The following is a 16,984-nucleotide window of genomic DNA, read 5'->3' on the forward strand; positions in this document are numbered from 1 at the left end:
CCTGTTGCTTTAAATGATGAGCCACTGTTTACCCTAACCCAAGTGCCTCAAAATGAGAAGCAAAGCAAAACCTGACCTGCTCGTTTTTTATCATGCTTGCGGATTTAGAAAGCCCGCAGAAAACTGACAGGGGTGTCTTAATTCACAATGTGTGGGTTATTAAACTCATGCACTGAACAAAAGAGATAACTCCATAGCATGGAGCTGGATATATATATATATATATATATATATATATATATATATATATATATATATATATATATATATATAGGCATTCTTTTCAGAGATGGGCCATGTGTCTTCATCCCCTACCAGAATCTGTGACTGCCAGAGAAGTCAACAAATATGGCAGCAAAGATGAAGTGAGTCAGGGCTAAAAACACATTCTGTGGGGCAATGTATTAGTTGTATTGAGCATGGAGGTCATGTGCTAACTTCTACCCATTCATCATGGCATTCTCACGCTCTCTCTCTCCACCCACTCCAGAGCAGATAGTGATCCTTTCAGACACTGCACAGAATAGACACTTTGCCTTTATTTTTTATTTCCTGTGTAACACAGTTCAGTGTGAGTTGAAAACAGTAATCAAACAAAGTAAGTGAACTTCAGGGAAAGCCACACTTCTCCATTCACCAATACATAAAACAGCTGCTATGTTACAGTAACCTAATATATATGAGGGACCAAAATATTAAGAGCAATTATAGATGAAGTAATTAATCCTAATTATCTTAAAATATGGCACACTTGAAAATGTGAACAATCGGTTCTCATTGTCGGTTATGGCCTAACAACCTGTCCCTAAATAGTGTGGCTTACAGGGTGGTCCCATGCAGCAGTGGTGATTATCTAATAACAGCGATCAGAACATGGAGAAACTACCAACTGGTGACCAGACGATGGGATCCCAAGGCTCATTGGTTCGAGAGGTCAACAAAAGCTATCTCTTCTAAAAGAACAATGTGTTCCAGCACGCACTGCACCATACTTTGCTGTGTATGTGTCTGTGTAGCTAAACACAGGTCAGAGATCTCATGTTGTCCCCTGTCCAGTGCGTTCAGTTCCATTTGCTACTTTGTGTATCTTGTAACAGCACCATCATGGGAAAAAAAAACACTCTGGGTTGAGGCAGTGTGATGCTCTGGGAAATAATATTCTATAAAACATGGGTCCTGACATTCATGTAGATATTGACTTGCAAGCTGAACCCTACTTTAACTGCACATTAGGCAGGTAGTTTTAATGTTTTGGTAGATTAGTGAATATTTCAGATTATGTAAAGCCAGAAGGAAGCAGTAAGATGACAGTCATTTGCATATGACTGCACATGCCAGACAGAAAAACAAGTATAAGCCCTCTAATGCTTCCAAGCAAGCCAAGTGATACTGAGCTATACAACTTAAATCTAGCTTGATCCAGAAAGCTTCTGTCAGTTGCTCTAAAGAAACTGTGAGGCTGGACCATTAGAGAAGACATAAATAGGTTTGGACCGGAGAATCAAATCCTCAGCCACTCAATACGTACTCAAATAGAATTACCCTTTACCACAAGTTTCTTTCTTTTTTTTCCTTCCAGTTCATTTCTTAAAATGAACAAAAAATTCTGGGAGCCTGTCTGAAATGTTGTTACTAAGATTTAAATGATTTAAAAACATGATAAATTTTATTTTTTTTGTTTTTAGAATTTTAGAATTTTTTCCTGCTTTCACTCCGCAAATAATTTATATTTTGCTGTGATAAGCTTTGAGCAAAGATTTGAAGGGCGACAGGGACGAGCAGTTACGAAGAGAGCATGGAAGTGAATTCCAGGAGAACGATGGATTCCGCAATTGGAAATACCATGTTTTTCAAGTTCAGCTCAAGTTAATCCTGTATTTATACACTGAAAAAATATTATTGATTTATTGAAAGTAATAAACAAGTAATCACTTCTACTGAAGAATATTTTGCTAGTGTTTAAGTAAAAGTCACATTTAAGAAATTAAAAAAAAGACAAATGTATATACACTATAACAACAATAAAAAAAAAGAATGGAATATTAATTGGCTGACAGCTGATAGATGCAGCTATCGATCCAGGAATTATTCCGTTTTTTGGGATTTTTTTTTCTTCCCCAGTTGAGTGCTGTATTTTTTAGACACTAAGCCTATTCTGCCTGTCAATGACACTGAATTAATGCAGGAAATGACTTTGCGCTCCAGTGCTAAAACTGAGCAAGGGCAAATGAAATGTTAAGGAATAACACATGCAGAAAGGCTGTTTAAAAATGGAAAATTGTAAAAAGCATGCCTGATAGGTCTGGACCAGACAGAGCCCATTAAATCTATTATTTAGACCATTTGGAATGTAGATGATGAAACACTGAAGCAATAGGGACCTTTGCAAGCCAACCAGTGAGTGTAATTTCTCACGGGTTATTAAAAAAAAATAAAACCTCTACATCATGCATTTCACCATTTTACACAACAGATGCTCTATTTGGAATAAACAAAGCCCTTAATGGTCTTGTCATTTAAGTTACTACAGCAGAACTGCTTTGAAATCTTAAAACTGTTCAGCTTTACCTGGATTTAGACAGAATTGCATCATTGGAAAACGACAAGTGTGCCCTCTTTCAGAGCGGATTATCTGATGTGAAAGTGGTTGGGCGAGTGAGGGGGGGTTTAATTAGAGCAACACTGCAATTCCTGCTGTTGATCAGTGGGATGGTTGGCAGGAAAGAAGGGAGGAGCACTCTACAGTAAGGGAGGAGTGCACACTCAGCTTCATCGATCCCTAGAGAGGGAGAGGAAACAGGATTTATGGTCTCTGCGTAACGGAGATCCTTTTAACTGCGTCACACTCACAATTTGCTGCAATCCCCCAACTCAAGCCCATGTGACTGTACTGCTATCCCTCCCCCACACTCTCCTTACCCTGTACATTGCACAGAGAAAATATGAAAGCAGGAGAAGGGCAGACACGAGAAGGAAAAACGTTATAACTAGGAATGCACAGTAGGGCTGTCCCAAATACCATATTTAGGGCTTCAGAGCTTCAGCTGGGATATTCTGTGAATATTCGGGGAGTGGGGTGTTGTATGTTGTAGTTATTAACAAAATCTGCTTCCGACCCCTGCTTTAATATCCCCTCTCTTCACTCGCTACCTATGCTCCCTAACCTGCTATCCAGCTCCCTAACTAAAGGCACAGAGTATACACAAGATAATCAGTTTGGAGGTGCTCTAATTTCAGGCACAAAGCTGATAAAAAGAAATGCGGCACTGCCTTGCTTCATTGTAAGTGTGTTGTTTAAGCATGGTAGGCTGTTTTATATGACTGAGTTTTAGGCTTCATTTGCACAAAGACTTATATTGATGACTTATGACTTATGGATGGAGTGGGAAGAGCACTGTTTTTACTTGAGCCTGAATGAAGGTTGAGTGGAGCGTTCCCTTTATTGATAGCCAATAAACCAAATACATACCCACGAACAAATATCTGAATACATGAATACTTAGAAAACCATTTAGAAAATCAGCACTCTGTGCCCGCTTTAAAATGAAGGCTGCACTGCGGCTCCCAGCATGGCTCCACTCGCTGAGTTGTTCGCTAACTCATGCATACACAGTGTGACTAAGGGCACAGAGTGTACACTACTAAACCAGAGCTTTGCTGAGGTACTCTAATTTGAGGTGTAAAGCTGATAAAAATTAAGAGTAGCTTTGCCATGCTTCATTGTAAGTAGGGTGCTGTAGCATGTTAGGCTGTTTTAGGCTTCATTCAAGACTTTTATGTTGACAAGGCTGAATACATGTGGAGTAGATGGTTGCATTTATCGCCAAACTTATCCAACCAAAAAACAACAAAAATGAATAAATCTCAAAATTATAAACCGAATTCCTACCCAATGAACGAATAGCCAAATATTTGGGGCCAGCCCTAATGCACAGCACATCATTTGCTAATTGTTAAGATATACTTGTTGTTAACTTCAAGTTAGTGTACGCGTCATGGCTGCCTCATATATCCATCGTCAGTTTTGCACGTCGGTTGTGCACATCCTCAGAAAATAAATGCTTCGCATACGTAAAGCGTAGTACACATGTTAATGGGTAGGGCAGTGCAGGCGATCAACAGCAACACAATAGTGGAATGTTTTGAAGAAGGTTGTGTCAGAGCGAAGTCTGCAATCACCTATGTCTTTCTCTGGTCTGCCCTCTAGAGGAAGCCTCCAGTTACAAGTGTAGCACATTGATGAGTTTCTATGCAAACGCATGGGCAAATCGCAAGCATATCTATAGCCTTAGTGTGATTTTGTCAACTGTGCATTTGAGACTGCGATGTGCACATGAACCCTTTAACAAAAAAACAAGCTTTCCTACGTTGTATACTTTATATGTTGTGTCTTTATGTGTTCTGATAAATAATAAAATTTGGTATTAGAGGGCAGATGACTGAGACTCAGTCTTGTCAGTAATTTCAGAGGAAGAACCAATCACTTCAATATTTTGCAAAAACCTTTAAGTGTCTTAATCCATCAAAGTTCAGAATGAGCCTTTCTACCTTTGTTTTGATGATGTAAATCAAAGGAGTACAAAATGCTAGTGAAAAAAACATAGGTAAATCTTTATGTATTACACTACCGACTCACATTTGAAGGTAAACTACAATTTAAACATGTCAGTGTAATTGAAAAACTTGCATACTGTCAATATTGTGCAGCTGGTGTAGTTACAGGTATTAAGCATCACTGTAGTACAGAGTAGAAATTTACACTTGCAGTGCATCAGGCCAAGACTGCAGTTACAGGAATTATAATTGTACCATTCACCCAGAGAGAAGCCTCAATCTTGGGTTCACATGTTATACTGTACGGGGTTTCTGCAGTCAGTCTTCCACAGAGAAAAAGATGGACCTATAATACACACTTTCTACTGACAGCAGTGCTGTATTTCTTAGGATTGGGACTCTAGGGTTACTTCAAATTCCTTGTGGTAGTGAACCACTTGAGTGAGATGATGAAAGCCTGTAAAAACTAAAGTAAGGACAGTAAAAACCATGATCGTATTCCCTTTGCCTTTTTCAACTCATCAGCTAACAATGCACAACATGAATTGGGTCAAGAGTACTACATTCAGTGAACTTACAAAAACAAACTGAATACCCAACCACTAACTCTGACTCACTCACATATTAAAAAAGAATAACCTTTCAGACCAAACTCCAACTACACAACGTACACTACACAATTTACTAAATACAACATTTCTATGAGAATACATCTTATTGATATTTACAATAAGTCTTTAATTAACAATACGTTACACTACAATGAGAGTAAAAGCTGAGATTAACAAAGATCTCCACAATCTTTTAGCCACTGCCTGGAATCCTAAATGGAAATGGAAGAAACCTAGTACAGTTGGATTGGCTGAGAGCTGTACTTCAGAATGGTTTTGTTTTCAAAGCTGAAGGCATAGCAACTTCAGAGAAACAACAAAACAGCAGTCACCACAGGACTCTTCCTTTCATGTGTTGGCTCAAAGTGGAATTCTAATGTCAAGAAGGAGCTCACTACAAACAAGCAAACTAGTGCAGAGGCACTCACCATCTATCCTTGTACTAAAACTCAAACATAACACACTTTATAAAACATATACCCTAGGCTTACATCTAGAGCATGGTTCACCTACCAACTACCTGTCAAAGCCAATCCAATGAAACAGAGACATTGGAGAGGACTGTGAACACTGACTGAACCAAGCTGCTGTGGGACAAAATTCAGCAGTACTCAATGTTTGAGTACCTTACCATCATGATATTCTGTTCTAACTTAATAAGTTTGGAGTGATTTCCAGCAGGCAGCAGCCAATTAGATTGAAAAAGACAACCTGATTTTTTTGTCTTATGGTATTAAGCATTAAGAAGGACACAATCATTGGTTCAACTACAGATATGAACAAGCTGAACACGACTGTGCTTTGGCAACATGCCATCAAAGCAGCCAACGTTTATCAAGGGAAACATCTGCTTTAATTTAACATAAATGCAGTCAATCTTCGCTTTAATCATACTATACCTCCAAATAATAACATAAAGGATCAATCAAATACAAGTTTGTAAAATACAGCATATGTTTCCTCAGTTCACTAGCTCTCCAGTCATTGTGCCTGCTGAACAAAATGGTATTGGGAAACAAACAAACTAAAGTGACTCAGACAGAGAAACACAACACAATTCCAGCCAATCATCAACAGGGTGGTGCACACAGAGGAAGAGGAGGGGCAGGGGAGACTGTATCTGGCACATGCTGTGTACAGTACATGAATTACACGGACAGAGCTTCTGAATCAGCACTTAAGGGAGGGGTATGTTTGTTTTGCTGTTGGATTCAACATATTCAGAAATGTCTTGACACTTAATTTGTGATTTCTATTTCAAAGTGCACACATTGCTAAGACTCATGTAATTGTACACACATAGCTTTTATATTCTCTATAGAGAAGAACAGCTGCATATAAGACTAATGTCACCATGCCCAGTGCCAAGAGGGGCCTGGCTATGAAGCAGTAGAGCTGTTTTCTCAACCAAGATGGAGCTCCAACATCTAGAGCATATGAAAGTGGTGCATTGAACATGTTAAATTCAAGATAACTGATGCATGCAGAGGAAGCTTCCCAAACAAGGAGCCATACAAAATGCCATTATGTCAGTGACACATCCAACAATATAGTCAGCTAGTAGCCATCAAAATGCTCCATGGTGACATAACCTGAACTGACCTCTCTCTTCCAAACAGGATTGATGGTGTTGCAGATAATGCCAGATCTCTTTTCTTGGCCGTGGTGGGGGAGCGCAGGGAAGATGCTGTGCTTTCCGGGCTGGATGGCAATCTTCAAATATGGATCAGGATTGAAGAACATTCCTTTTTTTAGCCCCACTGCTTGGATGTCTGACATAAAGCAGAAAAAAAGCAGAACATAAGCATGCGGGTGGAGCTATAGCATGTAGAGTGTGAAGTCCCCAGAATTTGTGTGTCAGTGTTGCTGGGGTGTACTGCTTCTCTGTCCTTGATAGAGGTGCACTGGGGGCACTTGCTGTGATTTTAATACCAATTTCCACATCCTCACAGATTTAGCTGGAAATCAGCTCGATTTTTAGAACGCTCTACTGTCCTCAAAGGATCTATTTCACACATTCAGACAGAAGGGGACCCTGGAGATAATGAGAACGAGAAAAAAGAAAGAAAGAGAGAGAGAGAGAGAGAGAGAGAGAGAGAGAGAGAGAGAGAGAGAGAGAGAGAGAGAGATAATAATCTCCAGAGAGCTAATTATTCACTTCAGTATTCAGTTAAAAAGGGGAACACAGAGATGATCTCAGTCCAGTGTGGTACAATGTTGGCTGTTGCTGACTGCTGGCCTTTACAATAGACAGCACAAAGCTGAAAGATAAAATATCAAAACCCAGTGTATTTTTGAGTAAATGGGGACTCCCCTAAAGATCAGTTGTGGCCCTGAGACACAAATAAAATGATAAAAGGTTCAGTGTACTGTTGCTACAGAAGAACCACCATGTGTAAGACAAAAAGCATAAACTGGCTTCTATTATCACTGTGTTCCAGTATAACTGGACTTACGTTTCTCACAATTTCAATCCCCTCAGCCATCCACAACAAGGAGAGAACTTGGACTCACTCTCTCTGTGGGTAGGATGGCTCCCCTTTTCCTCCATCTCTGCCTAAGGTGTGAGCTAGCATGGGTGCCTGTCAGCTGATGTGACAGATCTGGGCTATAGGTTGCTATCCTAAATGGTCCAGTGGCTTTACATTAGCAGCAGCTTGAAAAGAGCTGGTGGGTGACATTGGATGTCTCAGAGGAGGCACATGAGTACATGCTTGGGTTCACCCTTTGAGGAAGGTAGAATTGTTTTTTGGTTTGTGTGTGTGTGTGTGTGTGTGTGTGTACACCGATCAACCAAAACATGATGACCTCCTCCTAGTTTCTACACTCACTGTCCATTCTCTTAGCGCCACTGACCATACAGGGGCACTTTGTTGACCATACAAGGGCATCTACTGCTTTGCATACTTTGTCCTGTCCATTAAAGAACAGAGTGAAAGGGGACACTCACAGGATCCCCACAGTGCAGGTATAAATCGGTGGTGGGTCATTCTCAGCGCTGCAGTGGTGTGTTAGTGTGTGTTCAAATTCATAGACCAAGAATTTGGACATGTCTTATAGAGTGGACAGTGAGTGAGCTTAAGGGAGTGGTCATCATGTTATGGTTGTATACACACACACAAATCATATACAGGAGGTCCTCGGGTTACGTCAGTCCTGAGTTACGATGTTTCGTGGTTACGACACATCTCCCATTTACTGTATAAAGCCTAGTTTCAACTTAAGTGGTTTTGCGTAGTAAACGTTGTAACGTGAACTTCGTGTTTGGTGTGCGCGGCAGGGGAATAAACGGTTACGGGGCTCGGGACAGAGGAGGATAGGTGTTAGGATAGGATAAGTGCTTACAGTATGTTGTTTACGTACAGTATGTATGTTCTGACTTACACCAAAAATCGGTTTACGACACGACGTAGGAACGGATCAACGTCGTAAGTCGAGGACCCCCTGTATCTGAGTGACCTAGCAAATTAAATACCGAAATACTGTGTTTTAATTGGCCTGTTTCTGTACCTATGTCACACAGCACAGGACATTTACATTTCTTGACTTCATTGTGACTAGGTGTCTTTGTTCTCTATAAACCAGCTTACAGCAGGCAGGGTGTCACCTCCAGATACGGTGAGTGACACAACTCAGGATGATGATGGGAACACAGATGTCCCCCAAGATCACTGCGGAGCTCCGAGTTCACCAAGGAGCAAGATTGTCACTCTCTGTAATCTGCTAATGTGTACATGTGTATCAGAATGCTTAAGTAGACTCCTAGTTGACTCCTAGCCCAGGGCAAGAGATAGCGAAGTGCTTATGAATAAAATATAGGAGTTCACAGTGAAGGGCTGTTGTAACAGCATGGGTGACTGACAGGGTGCTTCTAGAGTGATAACAAAAGAAGGAGAGAGGGAGGGGCTCCACGGCAGCTCCTGGTGAGGCCCGAGTCAAACAAGATTAGGAGTCCAAAAGAGGACACTTGGCCTCACTCTCTCCTGGTAGACTGCATGGCTCTCCTTCATCCACAGCGTGTATGGCTTCAGTGTGTAGAGTCTGAGCTGTTTGTGTGCTTTAAAGGCTGTACAAACAATGCACTTTATTGTTTCACTGATATTTTTTTTTGTCAAGGTAGAAATTGTCAAGGTAAAAATAAAATGATTCATTAATGCTTTAAATAAGTAGTAGTTTGAGACACAAACTAAATAAAATTTCAGTTGGATTTGATCATGTTTTTTTGCATCTTAATTAAAAAATACGATGCAATAAAGCATCTGCTTTACTGGAACCTAAATCTGTGTTTCTAATTAAGTTAATCTTTTTTGATTAAGTTAATCTTGATTTCCTCTCGGCTTACAATGTGTAAAGAGACCAAAACCAATATGTTTAATCATACTTCTATTTTGTCTATCCATTTCACAGTTTGCTGGAGGTTTAAAACAACACCCAGGTTTAGAAATCTACAAAAATGTCTATATTTTATAAAATGTTATATATTATGTTCCCAGTGTCTTTAAATTGAGCTGATCTCTTGTATGTTCAAAAGTTTTTACACTACTGCCTTCCTTTTGCCCTGTTTCATGTGTTCCTGCTGTGTCCTGCTGTGAGTTTCCTTGTTTGTTTCCTAGTTCTCTATTTTTGTTATTGTTGTTTTTGTTCCTGTCTCCTCCGTTAGCTCCGCCTTAGCACCACCTTGTAATCAGTGTCTCCTTTGTTGCCTTGTGGTGTACAAATGTGGTCTTGTGTGTGTAGATATATGTTTCTCAGTTTGATTGTCTTTATGTATGTTTCTGTTCAGGTTTTGTTCTTGTTTGTATTTCTGTGATCTATCTGTGTTTATTTTCAGATTATGCTTTGTTTTTGTTTTTGTGTTTTTTGTATTTGGTTTTGTTATTTGTGTTATTAAAGCATTCCTTCAGTGTACGTCCGCCTCCTCATCTCCCTTCAACCCTGACATTGCAAAATGAAGATGATTCTCTCTAATCCATTCTTTTAAAAGACAGCGTTTAATACCTCGCCTAACTCGCAGTCCACCTTCAAACACCTTCAAACAATAACAAGGGTTATTTTGTCCTAGGATTAAAGTTCCAAATTAACTAATATTTTAAAAGCAAATTTCTTGGACAACTTCGACTTGATTGAATGTGTACAGACCAGCAGATTATGCTGGATTGCCCTAAGGAATATAAATGACATTTATAGCTGATACTCTTTACAAGCATTAAGCCAATTATTTCTCAAACTAAACTGTATCCTGAGATTTCACAGAAATTAAAGTCTGTCATGAGATTTGTACAGAAAAATGAGTTTAAAATATGACTTTTTAGACATTATCATGTTTGTCATTAAACAGTGTTTTCAATATACACTGATTATACAAATTTACCCGAACAAATATTAGTAATGGAGCGTAGACAAAAGGAAAAAAAAAAAAAAAAACATCAGGTGGGTTGTTGTAAATAATTTTTAAGGAGTATAAATACTAATTTTAGCAGTAATTTTAGATACTAATTTTAAGAGATGTGCTTCAGTTAAAACAGCTCATTTAGAGTTTTCAGAGGGGGATAGGTATAAGCAAACAAGTGATGTCAATATGTCTATTTAAAAGTAAGAACAATCAGTGACCTATACGCGGTTACATCAGATATGTAGTCAACAGTTTGCTCAAACAGCAAAACAGGCAACATATCTCATTAACAGTTGCACTGCAAACTGGGAAGCATGCCGTTTTCACAGGCTATATGTGATAGAATATACAACCCAGCAGCCTCCTACAGGAGCACAGCATGGATGACACTTTAACAGCCTATTACCACATATTACACCAGAGCTAGAAGCCCTACTGACAGCTCTGCCTTATGGGCATTCAGACACTTTCCTGACAGCCTACACTAGTGACACTCTGTCACAATGGCAAAGGAGAAAGTGGAAAGAGAGAGCAAAGAGAAATAGAGAAGAAGAATGATAGTGTGGACTCACCTGACAGGGAGAAGCTGATGAGCCGCCTGTTCCCCAGACTTTGAGTGACCTCCTGACTGACCACGGGCTTCAACACCTACACAGAAAGAAAGAGAGAACGAGAGAGAGAGAGAGAGAGAGAGAGAGAGAGAGAGAGAGAGAAATTACTTCCTTTCCAGGATAATGCGCATTCCTGCCCTACTGCACAGCTAGAAAAGACAGTAAGTGGATCAAGATTAAGACAACACAACAAGTAATAATGCAGAAGAGTGTATGAGAGAGGTTCAAACTCAGAAAAATTGCATTGAACACTGTCAGCACCTTCCCAGACTCCACTTTCCTCCCTGTATTCTCTCTCTCTTTCATGGCACAGTGCTAATAGGCTGTTCCTGAGGCCCAGACTCATGGCTGGAGATCAATAGCTTGCATTCATTAGTCCTACATTGATCCAGAGTCCAGGAAGAGGAGGAGATGAATTCGGATGATTCCACCTCTACATGCTTACATGAAATTTGCAAAATGTGCTCATTATCTCTCAGATGATCAGAGGGCAGTTTTACAAAGAGAGGCACTGAACAACAAGAGGTCGATCAATTTTGTGTGTCACAACATAGTGAGAATGGCCAATTTACAAAGTTCATTTGTTCATTCATTCATTGTCTGTAACCACTTATCCAATTCAGGATCATGGTGGGTACAACGCCTACCCGGAATCTCTGGGCGCAAGCCAGGAACAAACCCTTCACAGGGCGACACACACTCACACATTCACTCTCTTCAACTATGGACACTTTTGAGTCACCAATTCACCTACCAACGTGTGTTTTTGGACCGTGGGTAGAAACCGGAGCACCCGGAGGAAACCCACACGAACACGGGGAGAACACACCAAACTCCTCACAGACAGTTACCCGGAGCGGGAATCGAACCCACAACCTCCAGGCCCCTGGAGCTGTGTGACTGCGACACTACCTGCTGCGCTACCGTGCCGCCCTCATTCATTCATTCATTTATTCACTCACACACCTATGGACACTTTTGAACAGCCAATCCGCCTACCAATGCGTGTGTAATGACAGCATGAGATAACCAGAGCACCCTGAGGAAACCCATGCTGACACAGGGAGAACATAACGAACTCCTCACAGACAGTGACCTGAGTTGTGGTTTAAACGCACAACACCAGGACCAATAAACTGTGTAACAGTGACACTACACGTGGTACCACTAACATGCCCCAATATATAAAGTTATTCCTAAGATTTTCCAGGCAAATACAATCTGAGAAATAATCTCAGATTACAGATTTTTGTAGGATATTTTTTCTGAGGGTATTGTTAATAGGAAAGAACACAATGTTAACCTTAGAAGCTTGGGATCAACACAGTTGTCTTGGTAGATGTTTGTGTATTTTCTGTCTTAATAATAAGGTCACCAATGTCACTTGACACTTCTCTGATTCCTCTGACATTATTATGAGCTAGTACAAGGAGAAAAATTAACAGAAAAAGGGTGCTGTACTTTCTGCTTTATTGCCAGCAGCCTAAAACAAAAAGGTGTTCATTATTATTATTGTTATAATTATCACCTTTCAAGCAATAATGTAAATAACTGCATTCAGCTGAAAGGTTTTAATAACCACCGCCCAAACCTCACAGAGTGTTATGGTAAAAATGAGAGCAAACAAGTAGAAGGACAGAGCAGGTGTTTGACCCCCTGGAACCCTAATGAGATGCAAATCTGTCCCATTGACAATCAAGCAGAGGAGACTTCCCCCACTTCATCCAGACACATACGGCACCAGGCTTTTCACAGATTATCCACATACACAGACAGATTATAATAATCTGCCGGGTGCCTGAAACCCTAGACAGCGTATCGATTCAATGAGAGATGAACTGTGTCGTTCACTGGCTCTTTGGCACGACTGAGGCATTAATCTCTCACTGGGTGGCTGGGGACAGATGAAACAAACAGTATTATGCCCAAAGGCAAGAACCAGTTTTATCTTGTCAGCTCATGGACCCATGGTGAGACCTATAGGTTTTTTGTTTGTTTTATTTATTTTAAGAGAAGTTATATTTCTGATAAAGGCTGGCTAAACAAGCAACTGCTTTAGAATGCATCTATAATCTTTTAATTGCTACAGCCACGCATTTAGCAAGTGACTGGCTGTCATTGGAAACTAGAATATGTCCTTAATGACTTGCCTCGTAAAAGTAAAGGTTAAGTATAAATACAAAAAATGGAACATGTCTAAAATATAGAAGTATATTCTGAACAGGTAACTATTTCACATTAAATGACAATAATATCTAAGGCAATACACTATAGACCTAAAATATTTTGTTTCCGTCATCAAATTATGTCAAAAATCTGGTGTAATCTCTATGTATTTCACATCTTACTGTTAGGGATGAGGGGTGCGGATTGACGGAGGGCGGACGCAAACGCTAATAACACAGACTTTATTTATAAGAGATAAACGAGACAAACATTAACAGACTAGGGGGCATTAAGCGGGCATGAAACGAGCACGAGAAACGAGGCAAACAACACGAAGAAGAATACAAAGAACAAAGCGAACATCACGGAGAACAACTAACATGGCAAACCATACGAAGACCAATGCTAACGAAACAAGGAACAATCCAAAGAACAATGCAAACGAAACAAGGAACACTACAAAGAACAATGAACGAACCAGGACTAAGGTGGGGCTAGGGTGGAACCAGAGTGGAGCTAGGAACAACAAAACAAAGCCATGTGCTGAGAACAGGAAAACAGACGAGACGGGACGAGGGCGTGGGCGTGACAGATGCCCCCTCCTGAACGCGCAACTCCTGGGGAGCGTAACCTAGACCCCCCAGAAGCTGGCGCAGGAGGGAGCACGGAAAACAAGACAGGAAGCCAACAAGAGACAGGACTCAGGACAGGACGGGAACAGACACAGGAAATGGAGCGGGAGACACGAGACTAGACTCTAAACGTACACTGGACAGGACTAGAAAAAGGAGACAGGAATCGTGAGAAGACAGGAGACACGGCAGGAGCAGACACATGTGACTGAACAGGGTGCTGGACATGAGGCAGGACTGGTGACAGGACTGGGTGACGGGACTGGACTGGAGACTGGACAGAGGATTGAACACTGGACGGATACGGGGACTGGACATGACTAACAGGGGACTGAACATGAGACAGAACAGAAGGTTGAAACGGGGACTGATGCAGGACAGGAGCAGAGACAGGGGACTGAAACTTAGACTGGACAGGAGATGGGACTTGTGACAAGATGGGTAACTGGACTGGGGCTGGGTGCTGAGAACGAACAGGAGCCAAGACTGGTGACGAAACAGGGGACTGGACATGAGACCGGACAGAGGGTTTACGTGTTGACTGGACAGGGCTAACAGGGGACTGGACAGGACTAGGCAGGGGAACAGGTACCAAGACGTTTACAGGAATGGACATGAACACCGTGACAGGGACAGGAATCGAAACCAACGCAGACAAGGGTACAGGGACAAGCACAGAGACAGGAATCAGGACAGGGACAGACAGCAGAACTAAAACAACATGGGGGTGCCCAGGGCTGGCAAATGTCTGTGGAACTGTCTGAGGGTCCAGCCTGGGCACAGTTCTGGGGAAAGTCCCATAGACACGACCTTGAGCGGCCGGGCCCACAGTCATGGGGGCAGAAACGGCCGGGGGAGCCGCCTTCTCTGGGGCTGGAGCGGCCGAGGGAGCCGCCTTCTCTGGGGCTGGAGCGGCCGGGGGAGCCGCCTTCTCTGGGGCTGGAGCGGCCGGGGGAGCCGCCTTCTCTGGGGCTGGAGCGGCCGGGGGAGCCGCCTTCTCTGGGGCTGGAGCGGCCGGGGGAGCCGCCTTCTCTGGGGCTGGAGCGGCCGGGGGAGCCGCCTTCTCTGGGGCTGGAGCGGCCGGGGGAGCCGCCTTCTCTGGGGCTGGAGCGGCCGGGGGAGCCGCCTTCTCTGGGGCTGGAGCGGCCGGGGGAGCCGCCTTCTCTGGGGCTGGAGCGGCCGGGGGAGCCGCCTTCTCTGGGGCTGGAGCGGCCGGGGGAGCCGCCTTCTCTGGGGCTGGAGCGGCCGGGGGAGCCGCCTTCTCTGGGGCTGGAGCGGCCGGGGGAGCCGCCTTCTCTGGGGCTGGAGCGGCCGGGGGAGCCGCCTTCTCTGGGGCTGGAGCGGCCGGGGGAGCCGCCTTCTCTGGGGCTGGAGCGGCCGGGGGAGCCGCCTTCTCTGGGGCTGGAGCGGCCGGGGGAGCCGCCTTCTCTGGGGCTGGAGCGGCCGGGGGAGCCGCCTTCTCTGGGGCTGGAGCGGCCGGGGGAGCCGCCTTCTCTGGGGCTGGAGCGGCCGGGGGAGCCGCCTTCTCTGGGGCTGGAGCGGCTGGGGGAGCCGCGTTCATGAGGACAGGAGCGGCTGTGGAAGCCGCGTTCACGAGGAGAGGAGCGGCTGGCTGCGCCGCGTTCACGAGGAGAGGAGCAGCTGGCTGCGCCGTGTTCACGAGGAGAGGAGCGGCTGGCTGCGCCGCGTTCACGCAGACCTCCAGACTTGCCAAGATGCTCTCAAGCATCTCTTGGGGGTCAAGAGGGAGTGCAGAGAGATGTTTGGGAGCTGGCGCCCTTGCGACGACCTCTCTGGAAACAGGAGGCCCTGCAGTGACGCCGTCCACGGAGGCAGGAGGCCCTGCAGCGACGCCGTCCACGGAGGCAGGGGCTTGCGCTGCTCGCCGGGTTTGTGCTGGAGCTTTAGAGGGTTTAGGGGGCTTGACGGGTGCACTCATGAGATCCCCCAGAGGTGCACCCCTGTTAGCCTCACCTCCGTTGTCCTGGGGTCGGAGGCTAACAGCCCCTACCCCTAACGCCCCCCCAAAAAATTTCCCCGGACCTGAGGGGGCAATCCACCAGCGAGGGGGAGACTCCAGCACGCTTCCTTCGCCGACTCCTTCGACTCGCACTGGCGCAGCTACTCGATTCATGAGTCGACTCCTCTGGTAGAGGATAAGGAACTGCGCCAGGCATGAGCTGGAGCCGGCTACTCCACTCCACCGCCCTTTCAAAGAAAGTCTTTGCTCTAGCTGCGTCCTGAAGTGGGTCGTTCATTCTGTTAGGGACGAGGGAAGGACTGACTGAGGGCGGACGCAAACGCTAATAACACAGACTTTATTTATAAGAGATAAATGAGACAAACATTAACAGACTAGGGGGCATGAAGCGGGCATGAAACGAGCACGAGAAACGAGGCAAACAACACAAAGAAGAATACAAAGAACAAAGTGAACATCACGAAGAACAACTAACATGGCAAACCATACGAAGACCAACGCTAACGAAACAATCCAAAGAACAATGAACGAACCCAGGAAGTGAGGGAAGGGGACTTAAATACGATAACAAACGAGAAACACCTGAAGACAATAACGAGACGGAGGCAGGACTAAGGTGGGGCTAGGGTGGAACCAGAGTGGAGCTAGGAACAACAACAAAACAAAGCCATGTGCTGAGAACAGGAAAACAGACGAGACGGGACGTGGGCGTGGACGTGACACTTACCTTAATCAGTAAATGTTAAAATTTCAATCACTTGTGTCTAACTGTACTTTGGACGTCTGAGGTAGATTTTGTCACTGAAACGATTTTATTTCTTTATCTATTTCCTTTCACAAGGTCATTAACATAATATGTGAATGTTTTCTGAGTAGCATCCAAATGGCTACATGGAGTAACAATACCCTTCTTAAAATCTTTACATTTTGTACATTCAGAATAAAAATAATTGTTCCTATTCATATTCTGAGAAATATCACATTAGGGTTTCTGAATATCTTTCTCACAGGTGGATTTATGCTAGATTTTTAGAATG

The 16,984-nt window shown here is 43.5% G+C and overlaps 1 protein-coding gene across 1 annotated transcript in view; it reads right to left on the reverse strand.

Moving 5' to 3' along the window:
- Positions 1 to 16,984, reverse strand: part of LOC136708540 (E3 ubiquitin-protein ligase HECW1) — an 83,893-nt gene that overhangs the window by 42,032 nt on the left and 24,877 nt on the right. Inside the window, exons 5-6 of the mRNA XM_066683167.1 lie at positions 11,130 to 11,205; positions 6,768 to 6,937 (exon numbers count right to left, since the gene is read on the reverse strand). Coding sequence (XP_066539264.1) covers positions 6,768 to 6,937; positions 11,130 to 11,205 — 246 coding nt within the window. The remainder of the gene's footprint in view (positions 1 to 6,767; positions 6,938 to 11,129; positions 11,206 to 16,984) is intronic.

Source organism: Hoplias malabaricus, chromosome 10 (genome assembly GCF_029633855.1).
Source record: "Hoplias malabaricus isolate fHopMal1 chromosome 10, fHopMal1.hap1, whole genome shotgun sequence".
NCBI lineage: Eukaryota > Metazoa > Chordata > Actinopteri > Characiformes > Erythrinidae > Hoplias > Hoplias malabaricus.